We start from the raw sequence: 27,946 nt of genomic DNA on the forward strand, positions 1-27,946 counted from the left end.
AACATAGTACAATAACACAAGTTTATTTTATTTAATTTTACAGTAGTAACTTAATTGTAATCTTATTTTATCCGATACTACAGTTCGACTAAGAGAATTTTATACATTACACATACCATTTTGTCATATAAAAGTTTTATTGCACCTTCCCAATAGTATTGTTCATACTAAGCTTTTTGACATGCATATTTGACTAAAAATAAATTACAGACAAGACAAATATTACACAAAAAGTCGTTTTTGATTTTTGCAAATTTTATTTACATTGAATAAGTGAGTATTAACAATTCTTGTAGAGGTTAAAAAGAATAAAAACAAACAGAACAGAACAAACAGAAAAATAAAAGCAACAACACAACCTTTAATATATTTTATTATTTCTTTTCATATTGAAAGGGTCATGATTGGAATGCTCTTCCAGAAAAGTGTCACAACTATGTTTCTGACAGCTTGGTGAAACTATAACACCTCAAGGAGAGTTTTAGTGTTTTATGTTGGTATCAGTATATCAGAGCAGTCTTCCTGTGCACCGCAAGGAGCCACAGCAGCAGAGCAGTACCTTCCCCTCCACACTGCCAACCTCATAGTTATAATCCCACGTCAACTCCGTACCTGCCTTGATGCGCCTGGTACAGGGAAATCAAAGGAAAATGGAATAAGACAACTTTATGGATATAATATTGAAAAAAACCACATCACATTAAATTAAAACATTAAAGGAGAAGTTCACTTCCAGAATGAAAATTTCCCATCATCCAAGATGTTTATGTCATCCTTTCTTCAGTCTAAAAGAAATTAAGGTTAAGGAAAACATTCCAGGATTTTTTTCTCCATATAGTGGACTTCAATGGGACCCAACGTGTTGAAGATCCAAATTGCAGTTTCAGTGCAGCTTCAAAGGGCTCTACACAATCCCAGTCAAGGAATAAGGGTCTTAACTAGCGAAACTGTCATTTTCAGAAAAATAATTAAATAAATAAATAAAATTAAAATGTATATACTTTTTAACCAAAAATTCTTGCACTAGCTCGACCTCAAACGTTATATAATCATGCACGCGTGACGTAGGTGGAAGTACCAACCCAGTGTTTACAAAGCGAACATGCAAAGACAATCAAACGCCGTTTTTCAAAAAAAGATAAACAACGATGTTGGACAATTTTGAAGTTTTTAACTTTTTAATTTCTAACTTTTTTTTACCTTTTTAAATTGAAGTACACAGACGAAGAACTAACCGCATATGACTTGCCAACAGAGTATGTGAGCGGAGTGTGGTGTGATTTTTAATGGCGTGAGGAGCGGATATTTTAAAAGTCGGAGCGTTGTGGTTTTCACTCGCTCCAAGAGCGCTCCAGCATCACTCCATCACGAGTAAAATTCATGACAACGACCCATAATATAGCATATTTAGCAAGAATTTGTGTTAAACACCTATTTAGCTAGCTTGATAGGAAATGGATCACTCAAATCAGAAAGAATGTGAAGACTAGGATGACAGCAATGGACAAAAGTTATACTTTTCAATTAACTAGTTTGTTCCTTCAAGATACTGAATATTTTCAGGTGAAAGCTTGATTTACACAAGTACAACACTTATTCACACGCAATGACTCTCTCAATAATGCATTCAAACAAATGTAAACTTATTGTGGTACTTCATCTGTATCCAATTTCGAATGAGAAGAAATCTGTAAGAAATGCAGCGATCTGTAGGTAAAATAACTGACGAAACGTACTGTTATTTTCATCACAAACATTTGCACTGCAAAAATCAGCAATTATACCTTTTAATGCCGACTACCATGTTAGCCTGGCATGAGGAAAAAAGTTTGCACACTAGTGTTCCAATAAGCCACTGTAAAACTATCCTGTTGTTTTATTTCTGTTATTTTCTTCTTTTAATATATGTTATGAACAGAACTGTGGTATTTCAAACATAGTAAAAGAGTTTAGATGCGGAGCGGTGTTTCTGGTATCACTGAGCGAGGAGTGGAGCGGGAAACGGTGAATCCAGAGTGGAGCGGTTATTAAATGCTCGGAGCACGGAGGGGAAATTGTTGTCGCTTCACTCCACTCACATACTCTGCTTGCCAATGTGATTATGCAATGTGCATTGCAGAGCTAGTGCAGGACAAGCATTTGTGGTCAAAAAGTATATACATTTTTGATTATTTATTTTGTTTTAGAAAATGACCGATCGTTTCGCTTGGTAAGACCCTTATTACTCAGCTGGGTTCGTGTAGAGTCCTTTGAAGCTGCATTGAAACTGCAACTGAACCTTCAATCCATTGACTCCCACTGAAGTTCACTATATACAGAAAAATCCTGGAATGTTTTCCTCAAAAAAAAACTTAAATTCTTTTCAACCAAAGAAAGCAAGACATAAACATCTTGGGGTGGGGTGAGTAAATTATCAGGAAATTTTCAATCTGGAAGTGAACTTCTCTTTAAAAAATAGCAAGGAGCAGTTTTAAAAAAGTTCACTTTCAGAACAAAAATTCACAGATAATTTACTCACTCCTTTGTCATCCAAAATGTTCATGTCTTTCTTTCTTCAGTCATAAAGAAATGATGTTTTTTGAGGAAAACATTTCAGGATTTTTCTCCATATAATGGACTTCTATGGTGCCCATGAGTTTGAACTTCCAAAATGCAGTTTAAATGCAGGGCTTTAAACGATCCCAGCCGAGGAAGAAGAGTCTTATCTAGCGAAACAATTGATTATTCTCTAAAAATAAATAAATAAATAAATTTAAAAAATTACACTTTAAATACTTTTTAACCTCCTCTTTTTTTTTTAGCTCTGCAGATGGGAACTGTCATGAACGGGAATATTCAGATTTCACGCAGAGCTAGACAAGATACGAATTTGAGGTTAAAAAGTATATAAATTGTAAATTGTAAACGCAAACTACATTTTGGAAGTTCAAACTCAGGGGCACCATAGAAGTCCACTATATATATGTTTTACTCAAAAACAAATTTCTTTACGACTAAAGAAAGACATGAACACCTTGGATGACAAGGGGGTGAGTAAATTATCTCTAAATTTTTGTTCTGGAACTGAACTTCTCCTTTAAGTAAAACTTCAATTTCTTTAATAGAAAAATCAAGCTGGTAAGAATCAAGGCACTGACTTGCTAGCAAAGAACGCCACCCATGGAAACCTGAGGTCGTGTGTGTCGACAAAGACATTCTGAACAAACAAATTCGGACTGCAGCTATGCTGTTGAGAAATGCAGAATTAGTAAAAAAAAAAAAAAAAAAAAAAAAAAATCATTGTTGGCACATCTACAACCATGAAAGGCTAAGTTTGGCTTACGTTGATGAAGCGCCCAAGGTTGCCCTCTTGTCTCGCGTCAATGATGTAACAGCTCTCTTCGCCGTTGAACAGTCTACGGGTGTTGTTGCCAGTTACAGCCGTCCTCGTTTTCTCATTCTTTGCACCTGTAGTTTCTAATGGTTTCACTCTTCTCTGGAATGATTTTATTGCAAAGCAACGCTTTGGACCTGAGGTTTCTTTACCTAGAGACACAAATCATAGACTGAGCAAATTCAACAAAACACTAAAAGCATTACATGTGGAACAGAAATTGAGAACAGAGAGAACAGAAACTGACCCTCCTCTCTCATTTGCCTGGTCACTTTTTTCTGAGCATCTTTAGATGTTACATGTGGCTTATGGGATAGTTTTTTCTCACCTAAATGTGTGTAAGTCACTGAACAGGTAAAGATGACAGGTCAAAAAAACAAACAAACAAACAAAAAAACACATCAGACACATTTGCTACATAGTACAGCAACATGAATAATGCAAAAAGGTTGCTAGATCTCAACCTATATGCATCATTGTCAATGTCTGCATCTCAGTTTGCATACTATGCATCTTAATTAATTTATTGTCTTTTTAGTTATGAAATCCCCATCACCATCCAAGTACGCAAACCAAGATGATTAAAATCATGTTTTACTGAAATAAAATAAAAAAATGAAAAATATTAAGCTAAAGCACCAAATTACTAAATGGTAAACAGGAAATAAATAAAATCTAAAAATAATAAATGTTATTAATAACATTATTAATTATTAGTTCTGTCAAAAGATTAATCGCATTCAAAATAAAAGTCTTTTTGTTTACATAATATATGTGTGTATACTGTGTATATTTATTATGTATATATAAATACACACACATACAGTATATATTTTGAAATTATTTACATTTTTCTCCATGTATATATTTATATTCATATATTTGATATTATATATAAATATTTTTAAACATAACACATTTTTCTTAAATATATACATACATGTGGGTATATTTATATATACACACATGAATATACACAGTACACACATTATGTAAACAAAAACTTTAGTTTTGGATGCAATGAATCGCAATTAATTGTTTGACAGCACTATTAATTATTAAAATAATTAGGAATATTTAAATTGAATAAAACACTGACTCAAAATATTAATCAACACAATAATAGTACAGAAAAAGAAACAAAAAAAAACACAACTTATGTAGCACTACATCTTACCTTTCATTTCCTCTTGTTCTGTGTCCAGCTCCATTTGTTCTTCTCTTTCTATGGTAAAAGCAACATAAAATTCAGTTACACATAGAAGTGAAAACACCTGCAATTGTTTGGCTTGTCTGTTCATATGGTCGTAAGGTTGAATATTTACACACGTCACACACCTTCGCCACTGCTAGAGTCTTCTTGGTACAGAGTGTTTTTCCATAATGGCCCTGTTTTCATTGTTATGGTCTTCTTGTTGTTTTCAACCTCTGTGTCTGAGAAATACGCCTCGCTCTCATATCCCTCTTTTAGTTTCTCCACACCCTCAATAAAGTCAAGGTTGGCCAAATATTCATTGCCAGACACCGTGTCATCTTCATTCACTCTGTCTTCGTTTACTATTTTACCTGTGAAGTGATATATGGAGGTGATGAGAGAGAAATTTTGTTGTGTTTATTAAAGAACGAAAATGTGTGTATCACTTACCAGTGAAAACACACAAAAATGTGCCCTTGGCCACATCATCTTTGCAGCGGATGCCCCATCCCTTGTGCTGCGTCATGAAGAGCTCCAGCCGCAGCTGCAGACCGTGCTGAACCAGCCTGTTGCTGCACATTCTCGGGTCACAACGGCACAGTGGGTTACACTCGTACACCCTACAGAGATGGAAAGAAAGAGAAGAGCGAGATTGTTTCAATCAACTTTGTCTGAAAACGTAAGTATAATGTTTTTAAGGTGAGAAAGCTACACACTACTGTTTAAAGGTTTGGGGTCAGTCTGATTTTTTTTTTTTTGGAAAGAATTGAATACTTTTATTTAGCAAGGATGCATTAAATTGATCAAAAGTGACATTAAAAACTATTACTGTTACAAATTTTATATCCATCAAAAATCTGTTTTTAACTTTAATAATAAGTAGAAATGTTGCTTGGAGCATCAAATCAGCATATTAGAATGATTTCTGAAGGATCATGTGACACTGTAGTAATGATGCTGAAAATTCAGCTTTGCATCACAGGAATAAATAACATTTTAACATATCTTCAAACAGAAAACACTTATTTTAAATTGTAAAAAAATGTTACATTACTGTTTTTATTGTATTTTTGTAAAAAAAAGTGAGCATTAGACACTTTTAAAACATTTTAACCAGATTATGTATACAATATTTTTTGACCATAAAATAAACACTAGCAATGCGTTACATCTGATTTTAGAGAGGAAAGTCCACTGTAATCAAATGAGAAACAAACAGACAGACAGAAAAACAGACTGAGGTGGTTTCTAACCCTGTTGGCAAGGAGGTTGGCAATCTCTTGTGTGTGTATCCAGCACTAACATCCACTGGACCTCCACTGCATAAGGACGTGGCCTCAATGGTCAGCTGGTGGCATGCACACTTTGACCTGTCACACATACAAATGCAAAATGTTTAATAGTCATTTCCATAATTTAAAAGGAATGTTCCACGTTCAATCCAATTTATGTACTCAAATAATTATGTCTTATTGGTCATCTAAAATCAAAAGGTATTATCAGCTCCCTAAATCACTATTTCCAAGCCAAAAAAATCTGGGAAGTCATATTTTGGGTATGACTCAAGAATTAGAAATCACAGGAATTATGATTGCTGGATAGGAATTAGTAGATACAATAAATAAATGGTTTAAAAAAAAAAAAAAAAGTTAAATGTTAGTATTTGCATGAAACATTTTATAAACTTTTTAGAGCCACCAACAACAAATAAGCAAAAGGTGCAACAACATACTTAAACGGGATAGCTCACCCAAAAATGAAAACTCAACCTCATGTTGTTTCAAACCCATAAGACCTTCGTTCATCTTCGGAACACAAATTAAGATATTTTTGATGAAATCCGAAAGCTTTCTGACCCTGCATGGACAGCAACACAACTGACACATTCAAGGTCCAGATAGGTAGTAAGGACATTGTTAAAATAGTCCATGTGACATCAGTGGTTCAACCGTAATTTTATGAAGCTACTAGAATTCTTTGTGCTCAAAGAAAACAAAAATAACGACTTTATTCAACAATGAATGCACAGTGAAGACTGACACGGAAGAGAAGAAATTGTTTTTTTTTTTTGGACACAAGAAATATTCTTAAAGCTCCAGAAAAATATTGTTGAACCACTGATGTCACTTTTAACTATGGACTATTTTTGTCCTTACTACCTTTCTGGACCGTGAATGTTTCATTGCATTGCTGTCTTTGAAGGGACAGAAAGCTCTCGGACTTCAGCAAGAATATCTTAATTTGTGTTCTAAAGAGCAACATAGGTGTTCCGGGTTTGGAACGACATGAGGGCGAGTAATTAATGACAGAATTTTCATTTTTGGGTCAACTAACCCTTTAATTTAGCAAGGGCTGACCCATATTTTTTATTGTCTTGCCCTACAGACATCCATTGTAAGTGGCACTTTTGTCTTTAATTTCAGAAATTTTTTACACTTGAAAATATGTACCTGTCCCGACAGCCATCTGTGCAGTCGCAGCCGATCAAGAAGTCTGAGCTTGTATTGATAGAAACACCTGGGGCTGGAATTCTGTCTTTAGTGTAAATGATGTTAGGAGCAAGTGTATAGTCCACTTCATTAACGCAGGGCACCGGCAACACCTCTTTGCCTTCTGTTATGTCCGGTAGGTAGAGGTGAGGCTTGCCGGTTGATGTGGAGGGAGGTCGGGCACGATTCACAAGAACAAATGGGTCCATACAGAACATTTCCAGGAAAAGGAAGTCACAACGCGTTTCAAGCAAGTATTCCTGCACTTCATGCATGTCGCACAAGCTCCGCCCACAAGGAGAACGATAGAAAATGTGGAAAAACACCTAGAGAGAGCAAATAACAAGAAATGTTCCTTGAGCAACCAATCAGCATATGTGACCCTGGACCACAAAACCAGTCTCAAGTAGCATGGGTATGCTTGTAGCAATAGCCAAAAATACATTGTATGGGTCAAAATAATCAAGTTTTCTTTTATACCAAAAATCATTAGCATGTTTAGTAAAGATCCAAGATCCAAAGATTCCATTAAGATATTTTGTAAATTTCCTACTGTGAATATATCAAAACTTAACCTTTGAATAATAATATGCATTGCTAAGAACTTCATTTGGACAACTTTAAAGGCAACTTTCTCAATATTTTGCATCCTCAGATTCCAGATTTTCAAATAGTTGTATCTCAGCCAAATATTGTCCTATCTTAACAAACCACACATCCACGGAAAGCTTATTTATTCAGTTTTCAGATTTCTGAAAACGTATTTCTAAAAAAACTCTGACCCTTATGACTTGTTTTGTGGTCCCGAGTCATATTAGAATGATTTCTGAAGGATCATGTGACACTGAAGATTGGAGAAATGATGTTGAAAATTCAGCTTTGCATCACAGGAATAAATTACATTTTAAAATATAATCAAATAGAAAATACCTATTTTATATTATAATAATATTTCTCAATATTCCTTTTTTTTAATTAAATAAATGCATCATAAGAGAGCATAAGAGACTTCTTTAAAAAACACTTAGTTACAGAGTAGTTGAACACCAAATTAACTCCACCCACCTTTCCATCGATGCGCCTTCTAGCCGTCATTCGCCGAAACTTAAAAAGCAGTGGGATGAGAAGTGGATTTTGACCACGGTGCATGTCGACTTGAGATGGTCTTACCCCATCCAGACATGCTGGACAACACCGATGATGCAAGTATGTGGACTTATACTGCTGTTGCTTTGGAACACACTCTTCTTCCTCAGAAACATACTCTTCTCCCTCATCAGAGGCAGGACGTTTTGCACTTCTAGAATATACAGCCCGATATAAGGAGGTTGGTGGTTAGTATTCCAAACGATTACATATTTAAAGAAATAGTTCACCCAAAAATTAAAACTGGCTGAAAATTCATTCACCCTCAGGCCATTGAAGAACAACAGATTTTGAGAAATTTTGCATCAAATCACTTTCTCACCAATGGATCCTCTGCACTGAATGGGTGCCGTCAGAATGAGAGTCCAAAGAGCTGATAAAAATCACAATAATCTACAAGTAATCCACATGACTTCATCAGTTAACATCTTGTAAAGTGAAAAGCTGTGTGTTTGTGTACATTAAAAAAAAATAAATAAATAAAAAATAAACCATTAAATCTGGCCAAATGTGTCCATAATCCATAATAATGCTTTTTCCAGTGCAAAAGCCGATCCTTTGTTGTCGTCTCACATCAAAATCCACCGGCATATTTGTTTAGAACTGCTTAGAATGTTTGCTTAGACTGTTTTCACTTTAAACATTTTGCTTGATCTATGCACATTTCTCTCCTGACCTGAAGAAATGGCTTTCTCAGTAGAGAAAGCAGTATTACGGATTGAGGACTCATGTTTTAGCCAGATGCAATGGTTTGAAGTTAAAAAAATTGTAATGATGGATTTGTTTCTTACAAACACACTGCTTTTCACTTCACAAGACATTAAACGGATAGACTGGAGTCGTGGGGATTATTTGTGGATTATTGTGCTGTTTTATCAGCTGTTTGGACTCTCATTCTGACGGCACCCATTCACTGCACTGTATCCACTGGTGATCAAGTGATGTGATGCTAAATTTCTCCAAATCCGTTCAGATGAAGAAACAAACTCATGTACATCTTGGATGGCAAATTACATTTTTTGGGTAAACTGTTCCTTTAACCAGGACAAGCCCATTACTCACCTTAAATCTGAGGTACTGTTTACAGTCGAAGATCTTACTGTGTGCATGCTATCCTTTGATACACGGACATCTTGTAAGAGAGGTGAAAGCTTTGTTAACCTCTGGAGGATGACCTTTGGCTGGAAAGTGGCTGACATCATCTTTTGAGGGATAACAGATGATGTTTTGGTAACTGTATCAGATTGTCGGGTCAGCCGTGCAGGAGATACAGCTGCTGAGGTAACAGGTGAAGTAACAGTCGATGAGGGAACTGTTGTTGTGGAAGAAGTTGTGTCACGCTGAGGTGTGGCATTTCTTGCTAAACAACAAACAGAGGGACATGTGATGCTATCAAATTATTGTATGACATTACAAAAATGATAAATAGAAAAAGTGCTGTCCTCCTAAATGTATGAACTTCTTTAAATAAAAAGAAATGTGAACAATAACACACAAAAATGTATAATCTAAACAAATGTTTTAAGAGATTAAAGTGCAAAAGAACACAGTTTTATCATATCGATAATGAGCATGTTCTTTATCCTAAAATACTGTATTAAAGGTCTACATAAAAAGTCTACCTTTTAAAGGAGGCTGTTGTGTTTTCTGTTGCGAAGGTTGTTGTGTTTTCTGTTGCGAAGATTGTTGTGTTTTTCTGTTGCGAAGGTTGTTGTGTTTTCTGTTGCGAAGATTGTTGTGTTTTCTGTTGCGAAGGTTGTTGTGTTTTCTGTTGCGAAGGTTGTTGTGTTTTCTGTTGCGAAGATTGTTGTGTTTTCTGTTGCGAATGTTGTTGTGTTTTCTGTTGCGAAGGTTGTTGTGTTTTCTGTTGCGAAGGTTGTTGTGTTTTCTGTTGCGAAGGTTGTTGTGTTTTCTGTTGCGAAGACTGTTGTGTTTTCTGTTGCGAAGATTGTTGTGTTTTCTGTTGCGAAAATTGTTGTGTTTTCTGTTGAGAAGGTTGTTGTGATTTCTGTTGTGAAGATTGTTGTGATTTCTGTTGAGATGGTTGTTGTGATTTCTGTTGTATGGACTGTTCCTCTTTCTGCTGAGGCGGTTGTTGCGGTTTTTGTTGTGTTTTCTGTGTGCTATTCTGCGGTTTATCTTTAGCCAGACGTTTCTTGATATTTACAATGTGTTCCAACCTGTCTGAGCCTTTATAAATCCACTCTTTCTGCTTGTCTTTCTGGAAAAAAACAACAACACCACATTTATCAACATCAAAATCGCCACCCTTTCGTATTAAAGTGATAAACAATGTGATACAGCCTACTAAATTTATCTCCAAAATCAGAATCTCCTAAAATCTGTCAGTGAGATTGTCAAGTGTGGGAGAAAACTTATGAAATGCACTTCTGAATATAAAATGGTGTGACATTCCCATGAAGTAATGTTTTTTTTACGTTCCTTGGTAAATGCAGATGAAAGAGTACCACCAGGTTCGCAGAGAAAACTAGAATCCCGCAGTAGACTCATTTTCACCTTAAAGCAGATCTGGATCAGGCTGCCATCCAACTGGAGCACCGTGCAGGTCTCAAACTTGCCATCCCGCATCGCCTTGGTGTCTTGGCCCACGCGAAGCACCACAGCAACAGGGTTGGGATACACACGAAGATATTCCTTCACCTGCAACCGATATGTCTCATCCTCAATGTCCTTCCACACCTTTTTCACTGCAAAGAAAAAAAAAGGTTACAAAACTCTTTTTAGCAGTCAAGTGATTATACTGGATCTTAACCTAATGACTGAAACAGAGCAATAAAGAAATTAAAAAAGAGAATTTCTCACATTGTTTGCAGACACGACGAATGTCTGGAAGTGCCAGGTAAGCTGCTTGACCGTCATCAAAAAACACCAAGAACCTGATAAAAACATTTAAAGGGATAGTGTACCACAAAATTAAAATTCTGTCATTAATTAGTCACTCTCATGTTGTTTCAAACCCGTAAGACCTGTTCATCCTCAGAACACAAATAAAGATATTCTGATGAAATCCAAGAGCTTTCTGACCCTGGGATTGACAGCAAAGCAACTGAAACTTTCAAGGCCCAGAAAGGTAGTAAGGACATTGTTAAAATAGTCCATGTGACATCAGTGGTTCAACCTTAATTTTATAAAGCTACAAAAAAACAATTTCTCCTATTTTACAAAGACCTATGTACAGTGTGCATGCTCCAGGATTTCACCAAAAATATCTTAATTTGTGTTCCGAAGATGAACGAAGGTCTTATGGTTTTGGAACGACATGAGTGTGAGTAATTAATGAAAGAATTTTTTTATTTTTTGGTGAACTAACCCTTTGATAAAATACATATTATGGGTTTGGACTTTATATCAGAGACATATACAAGACTAAAACGAGAAAATGAGACACTGTTTAAATATTAGGGATGTTACAATATCAAAATCTCATGAAGCAATAATATTACGATATTTAAAAAAAAAAAGAAAGAAAGAAAAAAAAAAAACTTAAAATTTTTTACATTTTAAAGTTAAATTATTCTATTTAATGCACTTTGGGAGTTCAAAATTAAGAGCTCCAACCCACGTTCTTAATTAGGAAACCTTCACACTGGTGTTTTAGGAAGCGAAACAAATTAGAACATAATAATAATAATAATAATAATAATAATAATAATAATAACAACAACAACAACAACAACAACAATGATAGTAATAAAAAAAAACCTCCAGCTTTAGTTAAAACAGGCTTACAAAAATGTAAGCCTGTTTTCTTATTCTAACATAAAACAAGTTTAGAATAAGAAGTTTAAATATATTTTTAAAAACTACATTTTTTGCCTGGAAGACCTATCGTTTCATATCGTCATGTGACCACGACAATGTCGAGACAGTTTTGCTATTGCAATGTTACAATATTGAGACCATCATTACATCCCTATAAAATACTAATACTGAAAATTTTAAACAAAACAAAAAGAAATATTCTGGATATTACACCTAATATTACCTATTTTATTCCATTAAAGAACAAAAAAACACATTTTGAATGACCTGAGGATAAGAGGACTATTCCTTTAACATAAACTCACCTCATGCGATTCTTGCGCTCAGGAAGTTCAACCAATACGGCCGCATTAAACTGGACCTTTCCTTCATTATCTTTGCAGCTGGCCACAACACGACAGCCAATGAACAAATCCTTAAGAATGGGAGGCTTCAGAGAGGCCACCTGATGAGCAGGCAGCACAATCTCTTTACCACTCTTAAACTCCACCTTATATCTTAAGCCATCCTCTAAAAGGAAAGAAAGATGAGACAGGTTTAAAAAAAACAAAAAAAACAAAAAGCAACCAGATGCATTAGATTTCCTCCTTCATTTTAATGTTTGTTGAATTTACAGAAAAGTTCAGTCTTACCTGCTGTTTGGACTTCTTGTACTGTCCCTTTACACCACAAGTTGTGTCTCCTTTTCCCCAAAACTTCCATGCTGACTTTGAGTTTTAGCTCTTCATGTTCTTCAGAAGACTCGCTGGGTAAAAACTTGGAACCTAAAAAGATCAGTGACAGAGGACAAATACTGTTACTGGATGAAATAAATACAAACAGAATCACAGAATCCGATCACAAAATGGAATTTACTGTATAATGCGGAATGTCACGGAATTTGCCAAACTTTGGATAAATAAATCAAAAGTAAGTCAGTGCGCTTCAGTGTAGTGTCTGTGAATATTAAGCCTCAAAAATACTATTTAAATATGAATCCTGCATGTTCTGTGTGTCTCATTTACTACACACATACTAAAGCCCGTGTGATGCTCACAGTGTTTCCAGCCTCTGCTGCCTCACTGTATGATTATGTGAACGCAAACAATCTCTACAACTGCTCTGAGAGTCACTTCATAATTTCTTGTGACAAAAACTATCATATCATATGCAATCAGAAACTCAAAAGTCTTCACGGCAACCTGTCAAAATCAAAGTCACAATACACTTATTTGTATTGGATATTCAACTGCACAATGTTTCAAATGTTAACCATGATACAGTGTAAAAGTTTGGGTTCTGTAAGATTTTTTAATATTTTTGAAAGAAGTTTCTTATGCTCACCAAGGCTGCTTTTATTTAATCAAAAATACAGTAAACCAATAATATTGGGAAATATTACTCCAATTTAAAACTGCTTTCTATTTATTATATATTTTTAATTTATACCTTTGGTGACAAAACTGAATTTTCAGCATCATTACTCCAGTCTTCAGTGTCACATGATCCTTCAAAAACATTTCTAATATGCTGATGTGCTGCTTAAGAAATATTTCTTACTATCAATGTTGAAGATAGTTGTGCTGCTTCATATTATTGTGAAAATTTGTGATGAACAGAATTTCAAAAAACATTTATTTGAAAAATAAATTTTGTAAGTGTAAAAGTCATTAGTGTCACTTTTGATCATTTCAATGCACCCTTGCATTTTGAATGTATTCATTTCTTAATTAAAAAAAACGTACTGACCCCAAAAAATTTGAACGGTAGTGTATTTGTTTAACTAAAATGTATGACAGAAATCATAATGTAAGATTATTCATAACAGATCAATTCTGATACATCTGTAACACATTATGTAAAGCATATATACTGTGATATGAACTGTATAAATAAAAAAATAAAGCTTACTTTCGTCAGGACTGGAAGGTTCTGTAAGAGCATCATTGCCGCTGTCATCATCAGAAGAATCGCCAGATGACTGTGATTTTGATTTAGGGGGTTCATAATCACTGTTTGTTGGTGACTTTGACTGTGATTTAGGCGGTTCATTATGACTGTTTATTGATGACTTTGACTGGGATTTAGGGGGTTCATAATCCCTGCCTGTCAATGACTTTGACTGTGATTTAGCGGGTTTATGATCCCTGCCTGTCGATGACTTCGGTTGTGATTTAGGGGGTTCATAATCACTGTCTGACGATGACTCTGATTGCGATTCAGGAGGCTCATAATCACTGTCAGCAGGACTAGCAGACTGATCCTCTATGTCAGAGGGTTCATGATTACTATCTGCAGGCGATGGCGCCTTTGTTTCCGATTGTGGGCTGGAAGAGCTGCTGACATGTGCAGAGTTTTTTGAAGACCTCACCCTAGGTGTTGGACTTGTCCTGGGCACAGAGGGTTTGGCAGATCTGCTTCTTGTTTTAGGCTTTTCGGTCTCATCTGTGGACTCTGAATCGTGGCTGGCAACAGTTTCAGCTTCTTCAGAATTGCTTGGCAATGGCGACACTTCAGCAGGAGTCTCTGCGGTCGGCTCAGTCTGGTTTGTTTCTACAGTTTCTGTATCGTCACCGGCATCAATTTCCATTTGTTCTGGACTGCTTGAAGGTGAAGGCATTTCTAAAGGGGTCTCTAATGGCACTTGAGGATCAGTCTCACTGGATGCTACAGATGCTGAACTAGGACAGATACTAGCTTTTAACTGTTCTGAGAGTGAAGGGATTTCAGGAGAAGCCACTGGCGGCAACGTAAGTTTGGTCATATTTGTTGCTTCACGATCTGAATTAAGGCTGCTTGACTGTTCAGAATCGCTTTCAAGCAAAGACAAAGGTGTTAATGCTCTCAGCTGAGGTTTGGTTTTAATTGATGCAATGGATGCAATTTCAAAAGGCTTTGAAATGCTTGGAGGTGAATCCATTTCTGACTTTATGACCCTCAACTGAGGCTCAGTCTTTATTGCTGCTATGGATCCAAAAATACTGGCAGTTGTTTCTGGTGGACTCACTGCTGTCAACTGAGGTTCAGATTTAATTAATTTTAAGGATGGACAGTTAAGACTAGCAGCGGTTTCATGTCGTTTTGAAATGCTTGTTTCCCAAGGGGTTAGTGCTGTCAGTTGTGGTTCAGTCTTAATTGTCGGTCTAGAATCTGACTTACGACCGGCAACAGATTTGTATTGTTCCGAGGACATTTCAGGTACTCTCGACAGTGATTCAGTCTTAACTATTGCAATAGAGTTTTCACGTGTTTCCAGCTTTGGTGTGACAGATTCAGAATGGACAATCTCAGGGGTTGAGCTTGACGAGGGTCTGTTTGAGAAGTCAGACGATGATGATGGTGATGTTGCACTTCCGGAGAAAGATTTATTAACCATCTGGACTAAGTCCTCAACGAGTCTGGATGACTTCTGAATGGCTACAGTCACCTTTTCAAGCTAAAAAAAAAAGAATGAATCAAGACAAAAACACAGACAGGGAAACAGACAGAAAGAATGAAAAACAGACTGAAATCAAGAAGGAAAGACACAAAGAAATAGACAAAGACACAGACAGACAAAAAATGTGTAATACATAGGGAAGTAATGATATTATCAATACTGTGATATTGCGATATCAAAACTGTCTCTATATTATCGTGGTATTAAACAATAGGTCTTCCGGGGAAAAAGTGTAGTTTTTAAACTACATTTAAGCTGCTTAAAACGTCTTAAAAGCTGTGTTTTGGTACCTTATCTGTCAAATAAACTAAAACCAAAAGCACAATATGGTTTAATTTCTTCATTAATTCTGTTTGTGCTGTGCGTTTTGTTCAGGCGATCAGCTCGTGAGCCAATTTTTTCAGCACCTCAGAACGGATGCATTCACAGTGAATGAATGCAGTTGAACTCGTTTATTGCATGTGCTGTGAGTTTAGCGCGTTTGGGAACGCAACAGCCACCAGTTATGCTTTATTTTCACGGCAGATGGTTACAGCATTTCATTAGATATGTAAGCTGGTGTTTTCCTTCAAAATAAAAGCTCTACTGTCCTTTCCGTCAAAATAAAAGCTTAAAAGTACAGTATGAATTTCTGACAGCTAGCGGTTTAAATTCAAGTGTAGAAATTAGGAAAGAATTATTGTCATTTCTCTACCGTAGTGTAAAGCAAAAATAATATACCTATAAAATGTGCATTTTCATTTATTTTACAATGCAATTGTTTTACAGTACATGGCTATTAGTGTCATTGTTGTATTTATATTACTATATTCTAATGTGTTTGGCTTCTTAAAACAACAGTGTGAATGTAGTTTAGACTTCAACAGGATATCACAAATAAAAAAAGGTTAGTCCCCTATAAAGTTCAGTACAAGTCAATTCACTGACTATTTTTCTTAGTTAAGATTTCTTCGTTAAAAACATGGGGTGGAGCTCTTAATTTTGCAATCTCAGAATCTAAGAATTTAACTTAAAAAAAAAAAAAAAAAAAATGTACAAAAATGTTCATTTTCTCACAATTCTTAATTTGTCTTTTTTTTTATATCGTATCGTGGACATCATATCGTGATATTAACATATCTTGACATTTTGATATCGTTACATCCTTAGTAATAAATAAAAGACAAAATAATTGATAAATGTAAAAATCACAGAAAACAATGAAAAAAAAAAAAAAAAGCACAAAATTAAAAAATACAGAATGAAAGTAGTAACGAAAAAAAATCAGCATGTGCAACACCAATTTTTTAGTTAACATCCTCACCATTGGTTCCAAGGTTTCTTTGGTGGCTGCAAGAGAAAAACAACATTTTTAATTAAAAAGCCATAATTTATCATATTAATATTTGCAATAGGGATGGGAATCTTTAGGTATCTGACTATACGATTCATATCGATTCTAGGGGTCACGATTAGATTAAAAATCGATTCACGATTTTTCGATTTTTAATCATGATTCACAGTTTTCACCGCATTTTTTGTGCACAATGGACATCAAATGCACCAGTATTTTGATACAAAAACACACTAGTCTAGTCCTGACTCAAGAAATCAGTGTTTCCTAATAACTATTATTTTCCCAATAAATCAAAAATATTTTACGCTTCCCATTAGGGTTGTGCCCGAATACAAATACCGTGTTCGGAAAGGGAACGGCGTGTACTACGGAACCCCTAAAGGGAATAAATATGAGATGCGATGAAAAATATATATTTCGATGCTTTCTTTCTATCTAGTTCACTATCAATACAAATATTTAGAGATAATTTACTCATCCCTTTGTCATCCAAGATGTTCATGTCTTTCTTTCTTCAGTCATAAAGAAATTATGTTTTTTGAGGAAAACATTTCAGGATTTTTATCCATATAGTGGACTTCCATCGTGCCTGTGAGTTTGAACTTCCAAAATGCAGTTTAAATGCAGCTTCAAAGGGCTCTAAAGACATAGATGAGATAGCTATAAAGATAGCTAGATAAGACCCTTATTCCTCAGCTAAGATCATTTAGAGCCCTTTAAAGTTGCATTTGGTTCGATTGAATCAAACTCAAGTTCGTTTTCCCCTTGGTGCAGATCTTTTGGGCAGGTCTGCATACAGCAATCGCACTCGGGTGCAACCAAACAATCATACCAAGACCCAGCTGAAGAGGTGGTCTCGGTCCGGTGCCAAACGAACTCTGATATGGTTAAACAGATGAACCAATGAATGGATGACATTAAGCACATGTGTGGTTTTGTTTACAGTTTCTGGTTCAGGCAGCAAAAAGGGCAGTGTAAAAGCGAACCGCACCAAAAAAATAAAATAAATAAACTAGCAGACTTTCCTTACACCCTAAACTGCATTTTGGAAGTTCAAATTCACGGGCAACATGATCACTATATGGAGAGAAATTCTGAAATGTTTTCCCTCAAAAAACATAATTTCTGTATGACTGAAGAAAGAAAGAACATCTTGGATGTAAATTATCTGTAAATGTTTGTTCTGGAAGTAAACTTCTTTATTATGCTCACTTTTTACTTTTACTCTGTATACAATGGAGCGGCAGTACTTACCAAACAATTTACAAGATTAGATGTTTGTCAGTGGTGCTCAGGATCTGCAAATCATTCAGCATTGTCCTATTGGTCATTTCTCCTTAATCTGTTTATGTGGTAAGTGAAATTTTATCTAATGTAATGTAACACGCAACTGCTAGCAGGCAGCTAACCATGTCCGTAGAATGGGTTGTTGGTTTTCCGTGCCTTTGCAAATATGGATATTCGGGCACATCCCTACTTTCCATAATAACAAAAGATCAATAATTAATTGCCCTCACTGAAAATGTAGCAAAATCTATTTTGTTTTTCTCTCTCCATTGCTGTTGCTGTTTTGTTCCGACAATTAGGCCTAGGCTATTACTATTATATTAAAGGAGAAGTTCACTTCCAGAACAAAAATTGACAGATAATGTACTCACTCCATGTCATCCAAGATGTTCATGTCTTTCTTTGTTCAGTTGTAAAGAAATTGTTTTTTGAGGGAAACATTTCATGATTTTTCTCCATATAATGGAATGCAATGGTGTCCCGATTCTGAACTTCCAAAATGCAGTTATTTTCATAAAAACAATACAATTTATATCGTTTTTAATGTCAAATGCTCATCTTGTCTCACTCTCCCTGTTTTTTCCCGGTTTATGACAGTTCGGGTATGTTGAAAAATTCCCATCTCACGTTCGCCCTCAACTTCAAAATTATCTTATATCGCCATTTTACCTTTTTGGTTAAGGGTGTTTGACCTTCTTTGCATGTTCACTTTGCATAAACTGGATCTGTACTTCTGCAGCGATGTAGGATGATTTTGAAATCATTTTTGAAGCTGAGGGAGAAAACGATTATAGAGTTTTTTTTGACCCTAACTGTCTTGAATCAGAATACAGTTCAGGGAGAGAAAGACAAGATAAGCGTTTGAGATTAAAAAGTATTTAAATTGTATTTTTTAAAATAAAAATAACCAATTGTTTTACTAGGTAAGATCCTTCTTCCTCCGTTGGGATCGTTTACTACCACATTTGGGATCATTTGAAGCCGAACTGCATTTTGGAAGTTCAAAATCGGGGCACCATATCAGTCCATTATATAGAGAAAAATCCTGAAATGTTTACCTCAAAAAACAATTTCTTTATGGCTGAAGAAAGAAAGACATTAACATCTTGGATGACAAGGAGGTGAACATTATCTGTAGATTTTTGTTCTGGAAGTGGACTTTTTTTTATTTAGAAAATCGTTTTTTTGAAATTTGTGAATCAATACGAATCGCTAGAAGACTGAATTAAGATTTTAAATGCGAATCGATTTTTTTCCCCCACCCCTAATTTCCAAGAACTTTTCATTTAGATGTATGTCTCTTACCTCCAAGATCAATGACAACAATATCATCATCTTCCCCATTCAATACGCTATTTTCCTGTATCCCTTCATCTGTGATGCCAATGACACCCTGTGGTTCTCCTCCTCCTCCTTCTTCCTCCTCCGAATCCTCATCTCGGTAATCCAATCCCAGCATTCCATAAAGGCCCTTCATCACCGACTCACACTCAAGGACTGATCTGATACAGACACAAAACACAGTCAAATGGCCACCGTGATTTGGAAATACGGTCATCAGGCATTAAAAAAATACAGTAACTCACTCGTAGGCATTGCTGTACAGGAGGCGGGTGCAAGTGGATTCCCTCTCCCTCTGCTTCACCCACTCCTCCACCTGCGCCAGCTGCTCGCGTCTCTGCATCAGATGAGGGTTTCGTTCCACCTCAGCCTGGATCCAGCGCTGCAGGTCATCCTTTGTCATTCTCAGGAGGTTATCGTCATCTTTTCGGCTACTCATGGCTTTACTGGAAAACATTTTGGAAAAAGGTTGGTTGTTAATAACTGCACAAGATTTGCTCACAGATTTGGAGAAATGCAGCATTACATCACATGCTCACCAGTGGATCCTCTGCAGTGAATGGGTGCCGTCAGAGTCCAAACAGCTGATAAAAACATCACAATAATTATGCATTATATTACTATGTTATTATGGATTACAGACTCTCATTTTGGCCAGAAGCAACAGTTTAAAACATCTTAATGATGGATTTGTTTCTACGAGCACGCTGTTATTCACATACAACACATTATCACTCTGTAGCTGAATGGATAACTTGTGGATAACTGTGATGTTTTTATCAACTGTTTGGACTCATTCTGACGGCACCCATTCCCTGATTCATTGGTGAGCAAGTGATGTGATGAAGTGAGCACATTTTTAGCAGATTTTCATTTTTGGGTGAAGTACTTCTTTAACTCCTTAAGTTCTTTTTTGTATTTGTTCTTTAAGTATTTGTACAGAAGGCACATAGTTTGAATTAGATTATGCAAATAATGACTGACAGATCAAGAACTGTAAAGAGGCGTGACAACTGGAGGGAATAAACGTATAATAACTTTCATAACTTCTTTCCCTTTAATCTGACTAATACTAAGGCCTAATAAACCAAATGTGGTAACTCTTTGCTATGGCAATAAATCGCGTAAAGCAAGATTTTAACACAAGGGGACATACATACTTTCTAATTCCCCAAATCGCTGCTGTAGTCTGTCTGAATCCTGAGGAATCTCACATATCAAAAAAACGTGTAGCTGCAGATTGTATGGCGGACACTATTCCGCTTTTTATATGTCGATAAAGCACAAAGTCTGCCAGTGCTGCACGGAAGAGTCTTTACGGATAGCCTACAACCTCCGACATCTCACGAAAAACTAAAAAGTGAACAATAAAAGAACTAAAACCGCAATGAGGGACACAATATCCACACTTACTGAGCCTGTGTGCTGGCGGATGCACAGTCTACAAGAGGCATTCTGATTGGTCCATTGCACGTTGACGCGGGAGGGTTAGCCACGCCCACATCAATAGGGGGATTAACGGGCATAGTTGGGCGTAATTTAAGTATGTTAGGTCTAAATAATAATTATTTTAGTCTAAACGCGTAGTTCCACGTGTTTTTTTTATCAAATGGCTATTAAAGATTACAAAAAATTGTATTTTTTCAGGTGTAATTTATCGTCAAGCTTCTTTATGGACGAGCCTTTACACGTGCCATCTGTTACTTTTCTCAGCGCTGGGATGTATGATCCAATTACAGTCGTTTATTCAGGTTGTGTTGTGTTTAGTCTTTGAAAAAGGATCAGACATAAACAGCTCTGCAGCAATTGTCAACAGGTAAAGGAAAAATAGAGTAACATACTTATCATGTAGACTTGATTTTGAGGTTTTGTTTTAATAAACATGTAGTTTATGGTATAATGATCATTTTTAAGATATTAACTAATGCAGTTGTAGAAAATAAAGCAATTTTTTTTTGATGGAGCACAGGAGTCAGGATCCTGGACCAGTGAATGAATGACCGCCACACAACACCAGTGCAATTCACTCAAGGGTCCCATGACTCTTAAGACTAGACTTATGTCATGTCTGCTGTCTATGTTCCCAAAATACATGAGTTAGTATGGGGGGGCACAGGGTGTTGTGGATTCTCACAATCTCACAATGCCAAAAATCTATATTTATATTAAGTAAAGATCATGTTCCATGAAGATATTTTGTAAATTTCCTAACATAAATATATAAAAATGTAATTTTTAATTAGTAATATGCATTGCTAAAACCTTTGGACAACTTTAAAGGCGATTTTCTCAATATTTAGATTATTTTATTCTATTATTTTTTAAAACCTCAGATTCCAGATTTTCAAATAGTTGTATCTCAGCCAAATATTGTCCTATCATAAACCAAAAATCAATGGAAAGGTTTTTTATTAAGCTTTCAGATGACAATTTGAAAAAAAAGACCCTCATGACTGGTTTTAGTGGTCCAGGGTCACATATAGCAGAAATATACTGAGAAAAATGTACGTATAAAACAATACAGTTTTTTCAGCAATCAGTTTCAAGGGAAGAGTTTAATAGAAAATTATCAAAACAGTGAAATAACATGTAGTGACCAAAATGTTAAACAAATCAAAACTAATTTTTGAACCTTTATTTAGACCTCATTTTGCTCCATGTATAATTTCAGTGAAAATGTAAAAATACAACACAGCAAAGATAAAAAAAAGTTTAACAAATTATGAAAGCATGAAATATTAATATGGTTGAGTTGTGGCAGTAATTGCATATATTAATCCCTTCTTGTCATTTGTTAGGCTTCACTAGTGGTCTTGGGTTCACTGTGTTCATCCTCCACCCGACCAGAGCAGTTTTTCTTTAGAGGGTCCCTGAGAGACATCATTTCCTGTATCTTCAGGTAGGTGTCACAATCTGAGGGAAACTGATTCCTCTGAAAAACATAGTTGAAATCAAAACAAGCTCTTTAAAAAGGATAAATTCTCTAGAAAAAGAATGATGATACTCACGTTGAGAGAAAGACGCAGAAGACCACCTTCACCCTGGCCTTCCAGAGATGAGAGGAATGCCTTGAGTGACTGCTCAGTCAATTTATTTCCTGCATTATCAGAAAATAAAACATTACAGCAATAATGAAAAATGTTTCAGTCTAATGCTGAAATTAAATAAATTCTGAAATGAAATCACCTGAAAGATTCAGAGAAGTAAGGCATGTGTTTCCTGGATTAATGACTTTCCCTCCAGTGTGCACAATTCCAGGATCCAATAGAGGATTCACTGTTTCAACCACCTCCACTCTCTGACAAACAAATGCTTACATGTTTAATGCGAAGTATGTTTAAATTTTGAAAATCAAATTATATACACTACCAGTAAGATTTTAAATGCTTTTTAAAGAAGTCTCTTTTGCTCCCCAAGCCTGCATTTATTTGATCCAAAGTACAGCAAAACAGAAAAATGTAAAATATTTTTACTGTTTAAAATAATAGTTTTCTATTTGAATATACAGGTGCATCTCAATAAATTAGAATGCCATGGAAAAGTTCATTTATTTCAGTAATTCAACTCAAATTGTGAAACTCATGTATTAAATAAATTCAGTGCACACAGACTGAAGTAGTTTAAGTCTGTGGTTCTTTTAATTGTGATGATTTTGGCTCACATTTAACAAAAACCCACCAATTCACTATCTCAACAAATTAGAATATGGTGACCTGCCAATCAGCTAATCAACTTAAAACACCTGCAGATGGTCTCTCAGTTTGGTTCACTAGGCTACACAATCATGGGGAAGACTGCTGATCTGACAGTTGTCCAGAAGACAATCATTGACACCCTTCACAAGGAGGGTAAGCCACAAACATTCATTGCCAAAGATGCTGGCTGTTCACAGAGTGCTGTATCCAAGCATGTTAACAGAAAGTTGAGTGGAAGGAAAAATTGTGGAAGAAAAAGATGCACAACCAACCAAGAGAAACGCAGCCTTGAGATGCTTGTCAGGCTAAAAAACCATTCAAGAATTTGGGTGAACTTCACAAGGAATGGACTGAGGCTGGGGTCAAGGCATCAAGAGCCATTACCAAGAGATTACTCCAGTCACATGTTCATTGAAAAATCATTCTAATATTCTGATTTGCTGCTCAAAGCATCCTGAAATGATAATAATAAAATTTTTTCTTGAACAGCCAATCAGTATATTAGAATGATTATCTGAAGAATCATGTGACACTGAAGCCTGGAGTAATGCTGAAAATGTAGGTCTGATTACAGGAATAAATTACATTTTAAAATATATTTGAATAGAAAGCAGTTATTTTTTTTAACAGTAAAAATATTTCAAAATAAAACTGCTTTTGCCGTATTTTGGATAAAATAAATCCAGGCTTGGTGAGCAAAAGAGAATTCTTTAGAAAACATTAAAAAATCTTTTGACTGGTAGTGAATATAAATGCTTTTTGGAAAATGTATTTTCCTTCCTGGAAGATCCTTATCTTTGTCTTATTCTTACCTCTTGTTCAGATACTACGAGATTATTGTCTTTGCCTGCTGATTTTCCAGCCTGACTACGGGGAACTTTATTATCTGAATGAAAAGCAAGAAAGAAATATTTTCTCTACATATAAACTATGTAAAATATAAAGTCCATTTCTGAATCTCAAAAACAGGCGTCAAAGGAATTTAAATACCTTTCTTGGCCACCTTTGGCTCCTCTTTCTTTGCTGCCTGACCTGCCGCTGGTTTTTCCTCTTTTTTTAGGGTTTTCCTACATACAATAAAGTGAAATCATGCAACAAACATTTAAAAATATACATGTCATAAAATGCATATGCAATATATAGGAAACAACACTACTTTACCTTCTTTTTGGTGGAGTTCTTTGTACTCTTGCTGAGACGATCCAGCGAAGAGCTGCTGCGGACAGAGACGGGCCGCTCATGTGAGTCTGCAAGACTAACCAGAGATGGCTGGACCATTGTTGATTCTTCACCTTTAATTAGCAGCTTCCTCCTCTCAACTATCTCCTCATGTGACAAAGCAAAGGGCCCAAGCACCTAAACAAGGAAATGAGAAAAGATTCATGGAAATATCCTTGTTTAATGTGTCAAGTTTGAGCAAGGCAGATCAAATGTAGTTGCTAATAGGAGTATATAAGTATACCTCAGCCAGATGAGCTGCTCCATTATCCCCTATTTGATTGTAGGATAACGACAGACACAGCAAGGAACGGTTGAGACGCAGACCCTTTAAAAAAAGAGGTATGGCTGAAAAACTCTTGACATCATTACAAACTGTCTGAATGCCTTCACATAGACAGACTTTAATTTTACACACCTGAGCAATGTGAATTGCACCCGCATCACCAAAACTATTAAAGGCTAGGTTGAGTGACAGGAGGTTTTTGTTGGCAGAGTGTACTGTAGACAGAGCCGAGCCAATCAGACGGGCTCCTTCCTCTCCTATATGATTATTACGTAGTGATAAATCTGTCAACCTAGCATAGACATTATTTGAAAAGAACTGAGTGAAAAAACACTACAAACAATGCATAATCATAATGAGAGAGATATATTATAACACACTTGAATTCTATATTTTTACCCAGAAGTGAACTAAATCTGACAGAACCTAAAATAAAATATTTTTTTACTACAATTTAAAATAGCAGTTTTCATTTTAATATTTTAATTTGATTGTAATTTATTCCTACTATGGCAACACTGAATTTTTAGCTGCCATTACTAGTTAGTTTTCAGTGTCACATGATCCTTCAGAAATCATTCCAGTATGCTGATTTGCTACCCAAGAAACATTTTTATTATTATCAATGTTGAAAGCATTTTTGCTGTTTAATATTTTTGAGGAAGGTCTAATGCAATGTTACCCAAAACATTTATCTCAAACTTCTGAATGGTAGAATATATTGTAAGCATCATGTGTATGTGTGTTTAAAAATGAAAATGACTCACATGCTGTCTTCCCCTATGAGTAAATGGTAACTCTGCTCAGGGAGTGGATTGCCCTCTAAAACCACCTTCCTATCAAGATATAAGTTGGTAGATGATGTCATAAGATAATCTATTATCATAAATTATATTCCAAATAGATCTTTTTTTATGTGGTGCAAAGCACAAAGTAGTAGGCCTATCCAACTTTTTCCTACCCGTAAGAGTGAGTGCATTTGTTTGTTCATTTTATGGTTCTGGCTTCCAGTCTCATCTGCATCCAGCTATTTTTAGCTGTACAAAACAGCTTGTTTTGCTGCTGGATATTGCAAATTGGGGTGTCTTACCATATTACTTTAATGTATTGTATTAATTATGAGCACACTGGTTTGTAGTGCAAACAATTTTATTGTTTTCTGTGCATTGTAATTCTTGTTATTTGACTAGGGTAGTCATGGCACTTAGAGAGTCGGGCTTGTAAAAAAGGTTGCTGGTTCGATTCCCGCACCAGCAGGAATTGAAGGTGGGGATTGTGAATAAACAGCACTCTTTCCATCTTCAATACCATGACTGAAGTGCCCTTGAGCAAGGCACCGAACCCCCAATTGCTCCCTGGGTGCTAGAGCAATGGCTGCCCACTGCTCCGGGTGTGTGTTCACAGTGTGTGTGTGTGCATGTGTGTTCACTTTTCACTGCTGTGTGTGTGCACTCGTGATGGGTTAAATGCAGAGGACCAATTTCGAGTATGGGTCACCATACTTGACAATACATCGTCACTTCACTTTTACTTATTTCCACGTTAAAGAAAAAGGTGGATAGCCCATTAATGAATATGATTTCGTGAAAGATAATCATTTTAAGCCTTAAATAACATTCTGTGATTTACTTTATGTTTTCTTTAAATTAATTAGTTAAAGATTACTTAAAACCCACTGAATGTGGTTCTTAATAACACCAGAATAAGAATGAATGTAAAGGGCCTTGAAGATGATTTGACTGTTCTTACCTGAGATTTGAACACAGAGAAACTGTGTTTCTCATAGAGTTGAAAGTGTGATCCGTCAAGCCCATACGCCACATGCTGCAAAACAACACCGTTAATGGAAATCTGACATAACATATTGTTAATTTGCAACATAAACACTCACAGACACAGGCTTACTGTAAGCACTGTAAGTTACTGAGGGACGGCAATAGCCTGCTCAACACCTGAAGCAGCACCTCATCCACCTTCCATCCTATTGCAAGATAATAACAATAATAAACAAAAGACATTTCATCTTTGTAAATATCTTATTGTTTACAAAGAAGCAACAGCCTTACCAGATATTTTGACTTCCTTGACACTGCCGTGGTCTTCGTTATCTAGCTCTATCTGGAGGCAAGGCTTAGAGGACCATGTTGTCATCTGACTTTCTAATGATGTCTGAAATTGATTGTCTTTTTCAGTCCATGTTAGGGATTTCATTAGGAGAAAATGAAGAGTTTTTATTAAGAGATACGAATAAGAAATATACTTTTTATCTTTCAGCAGAGTAGACATTAGAATGTACATTTTATGTACAACAGTATTTACCCATAACTCCTCCATTTGTAGATGCTGACCGCTTTATCTTCACAGAAGGGATCTCTTTCACAGCCATGAGTTTACACAGCTCTGTGAAGTCCAGCTCCAGATTTCCTGAACACTGGTAATCATCTAGTGTGAGCGATACAACAAAACACTTACCTTCATTGACTACCACACAACACATTTGCATTTGAACTCCATCACACAGGACATATAGTTCGGTTATTTAAAGATCACATTAAGTCAAAATTTAGTCTGTCTGTCTTTACAGTCACACACCTGCAGTTTTAGGCGGTTCTTCGTCAGTCACAGAATCCACCTTGTCCACTTTCTCCTTGGAGGATTTTTCAACTCGTTTTTTCATCTTTCGAGCGGTGAACTAACCAACAAAGCTAAATAATTAATAAAACAAAGCTAAATAGTTCATAAAATGATTAATAATTTATAATAAATACACAGTGAAGTAACTTTTCTCGTTAGTTCTGCCACTCGTTCAGGTTGTATTTCGTTGCCATGTCAACAGCTCGAGCTAATCAAACTCACCTGGAATGCAACGAGTACCAACTGCGTCACCTAGCGGATGGCGGCAAACAGAAAACGGAAAATATACCGCTCTGGTAGGTAAAACCTTACAAAAATTACCATAGTATTTTTTCTTTTTTGCCTGTCACTCAAAAACTGTCACCGCTAGTAGATGCAAGAAAAATAATGTGCCGAATAACTAACATAAATATCGACAAATGCACTTCAATTCAATAATAAACATAAATAAACTGAGACGGCAGAATGGTTTAAAAAAGATGAATCGTTATCCCTAATTAGTGCTTTCAAACGATTAATCGCATCCAAAATAAGTTTTTGTTTACAAAATATGTGTGTACTGTGTATATGTATTATGTACACTACCAGTCAAAAGATTTTGAACAGTAAGATTTTTTTTTTTTTTTTAAAAGAAGTCTCTTCTGCTCACCAAGTCTGCATTTACTTGATTCAAAGTACAGCAAAAACAGTAAAACTTTGAAATGTTTTTACTATTTAAAATAATTATTTTTTATTTGAATATTTT

General features: G+C 35.7%; 2 protein-coding genes and 1 long non-coding RNA gene across 3 annotated transcripts; 1 reads left to right on the plus strand and 2 right to left on the minus strand.

Moving 5' to 3' along the window:
* Positions 1-259: 259 nt before the first annotated feature.
* setdb1a (SET domain bifurcated histone lysine methyltransferase 1a) lies at positions 260-20,824 on the minus strand. Its single transcript, XM_051137218.1, has 22 exons — positions 20,782-20,824; positions 19,614-19,814; positions 19,333-19,529; positions 16,708-16,733; positions 13,877-15,401; positions 12,619-12,750; positions 12,292-12,496; positions 11,027-11,100; positions 10,721-10,911; positions 10,331-10,424; positions 9,986-10,036; positions 9,266-9,539; positions 8,123-8,357; positions 7,019-7,383; positions 5,822-5,938; positions 5,019-5,188; positions 4,712-4,939; positions 4,551-4,598; positions 3,621-3,719; positions 3,323-3,525; positions 3,138-3,226; positions 260-626 (listed from the first exon to the last, which is right to left on the minus strand). The coding sequence occupies exons 1-22, from the start codon at positions 20,820-20,822 to the stop codon at positions 509-511; spliced, it is 4,683 nt and encodes a 1,560-aa protein (XP_050993175.1). The 5' UTR covers positions 20,823-20,824; the 3' UTR covers positions 260-508.
* Positions 9,821-10,118, plus strand: LOC127182107 (uncharacterized). Its single transcript, XR_007829847.1, has 3 exons — positions 9,821-9,861; positions 9,911-9,982; positions 10,055-10,118. It is a non-coding gene; the product is annotated as an uncharacterized LOC127182107 (long non-coding RNA).
* A 1,146-nt stretch (positions 20,825-21,970) lies between the features above and the next one.
* On the minus strand, positions 21,971-27,648 carry lrrc71 (leucine rich repeat containing 71). The gene is given in 15 exon segments (XM_051137038.1): positions 21,971-22,300; positions 22,377-22,465; positions 22,555-22,666; positions 23,876-23,949; positions 24,054-24,120; positions 24,122-24,130; positions 24,225-24,419; positions 24,526-24,609; positions 24,700-24,859; positions 25,335-25,403; positions 26,317-26,391; positions 26,473-26,548; positions 26,634-26,750; positions 26,887-27,009; positions 27,160-27,648. Coding segments are annotated over 15 exon segments (1,473 nt in total). The 5' UTR covers positions 27,245-27,648; the 3' UTR covers positions 21,971-22,162.
* Between the last annotated feature and the right edge of the window lie 298 nt (positions 27,649-27,946).

Source organism: Labeo rohita, chromosome 19, assembly GCF_022985175.1.
Source record: "Labeo rohita strain BAU-BD-2019 chromosome 19, IGBB_LRoh.1.0, whole genome shotgun sequence".
NCBI classification, from domain to species: Eukaryota; Metazoa; Chordata; class Actinopteri; order Cypriniformes; family Cyprinidae; genus Labeo; species Labeo rohita.

What these genes read in the sequence shown, in the direction of transcription:
- setdb1a (XM_051137218.1), bottom strand. Translation starts at nt 20,822, where the DNA reads ATGCCTCTTGTAGACTGTGCATCCGCCAGCACACAGGCTCA. An exon ending in AAGAAACCTTGGAACCAATG is followed by an intron (nt 15,402 to 16,707) that starts GTGAGGATGTTA and finishes TTTTTTTTTTAG; the next exon opens with CTTGAAAAGGTGACTGTAGC. An exon ending in CAGGCAAATGAGAGAGGAGG is followed by an intron (nt 3,526 to 3,620) that starts GTCAGTTTCTGT and finishes TTGTGTCTCTAG; the next exon opens with GTAAAGAAACCTCAGGTCCA.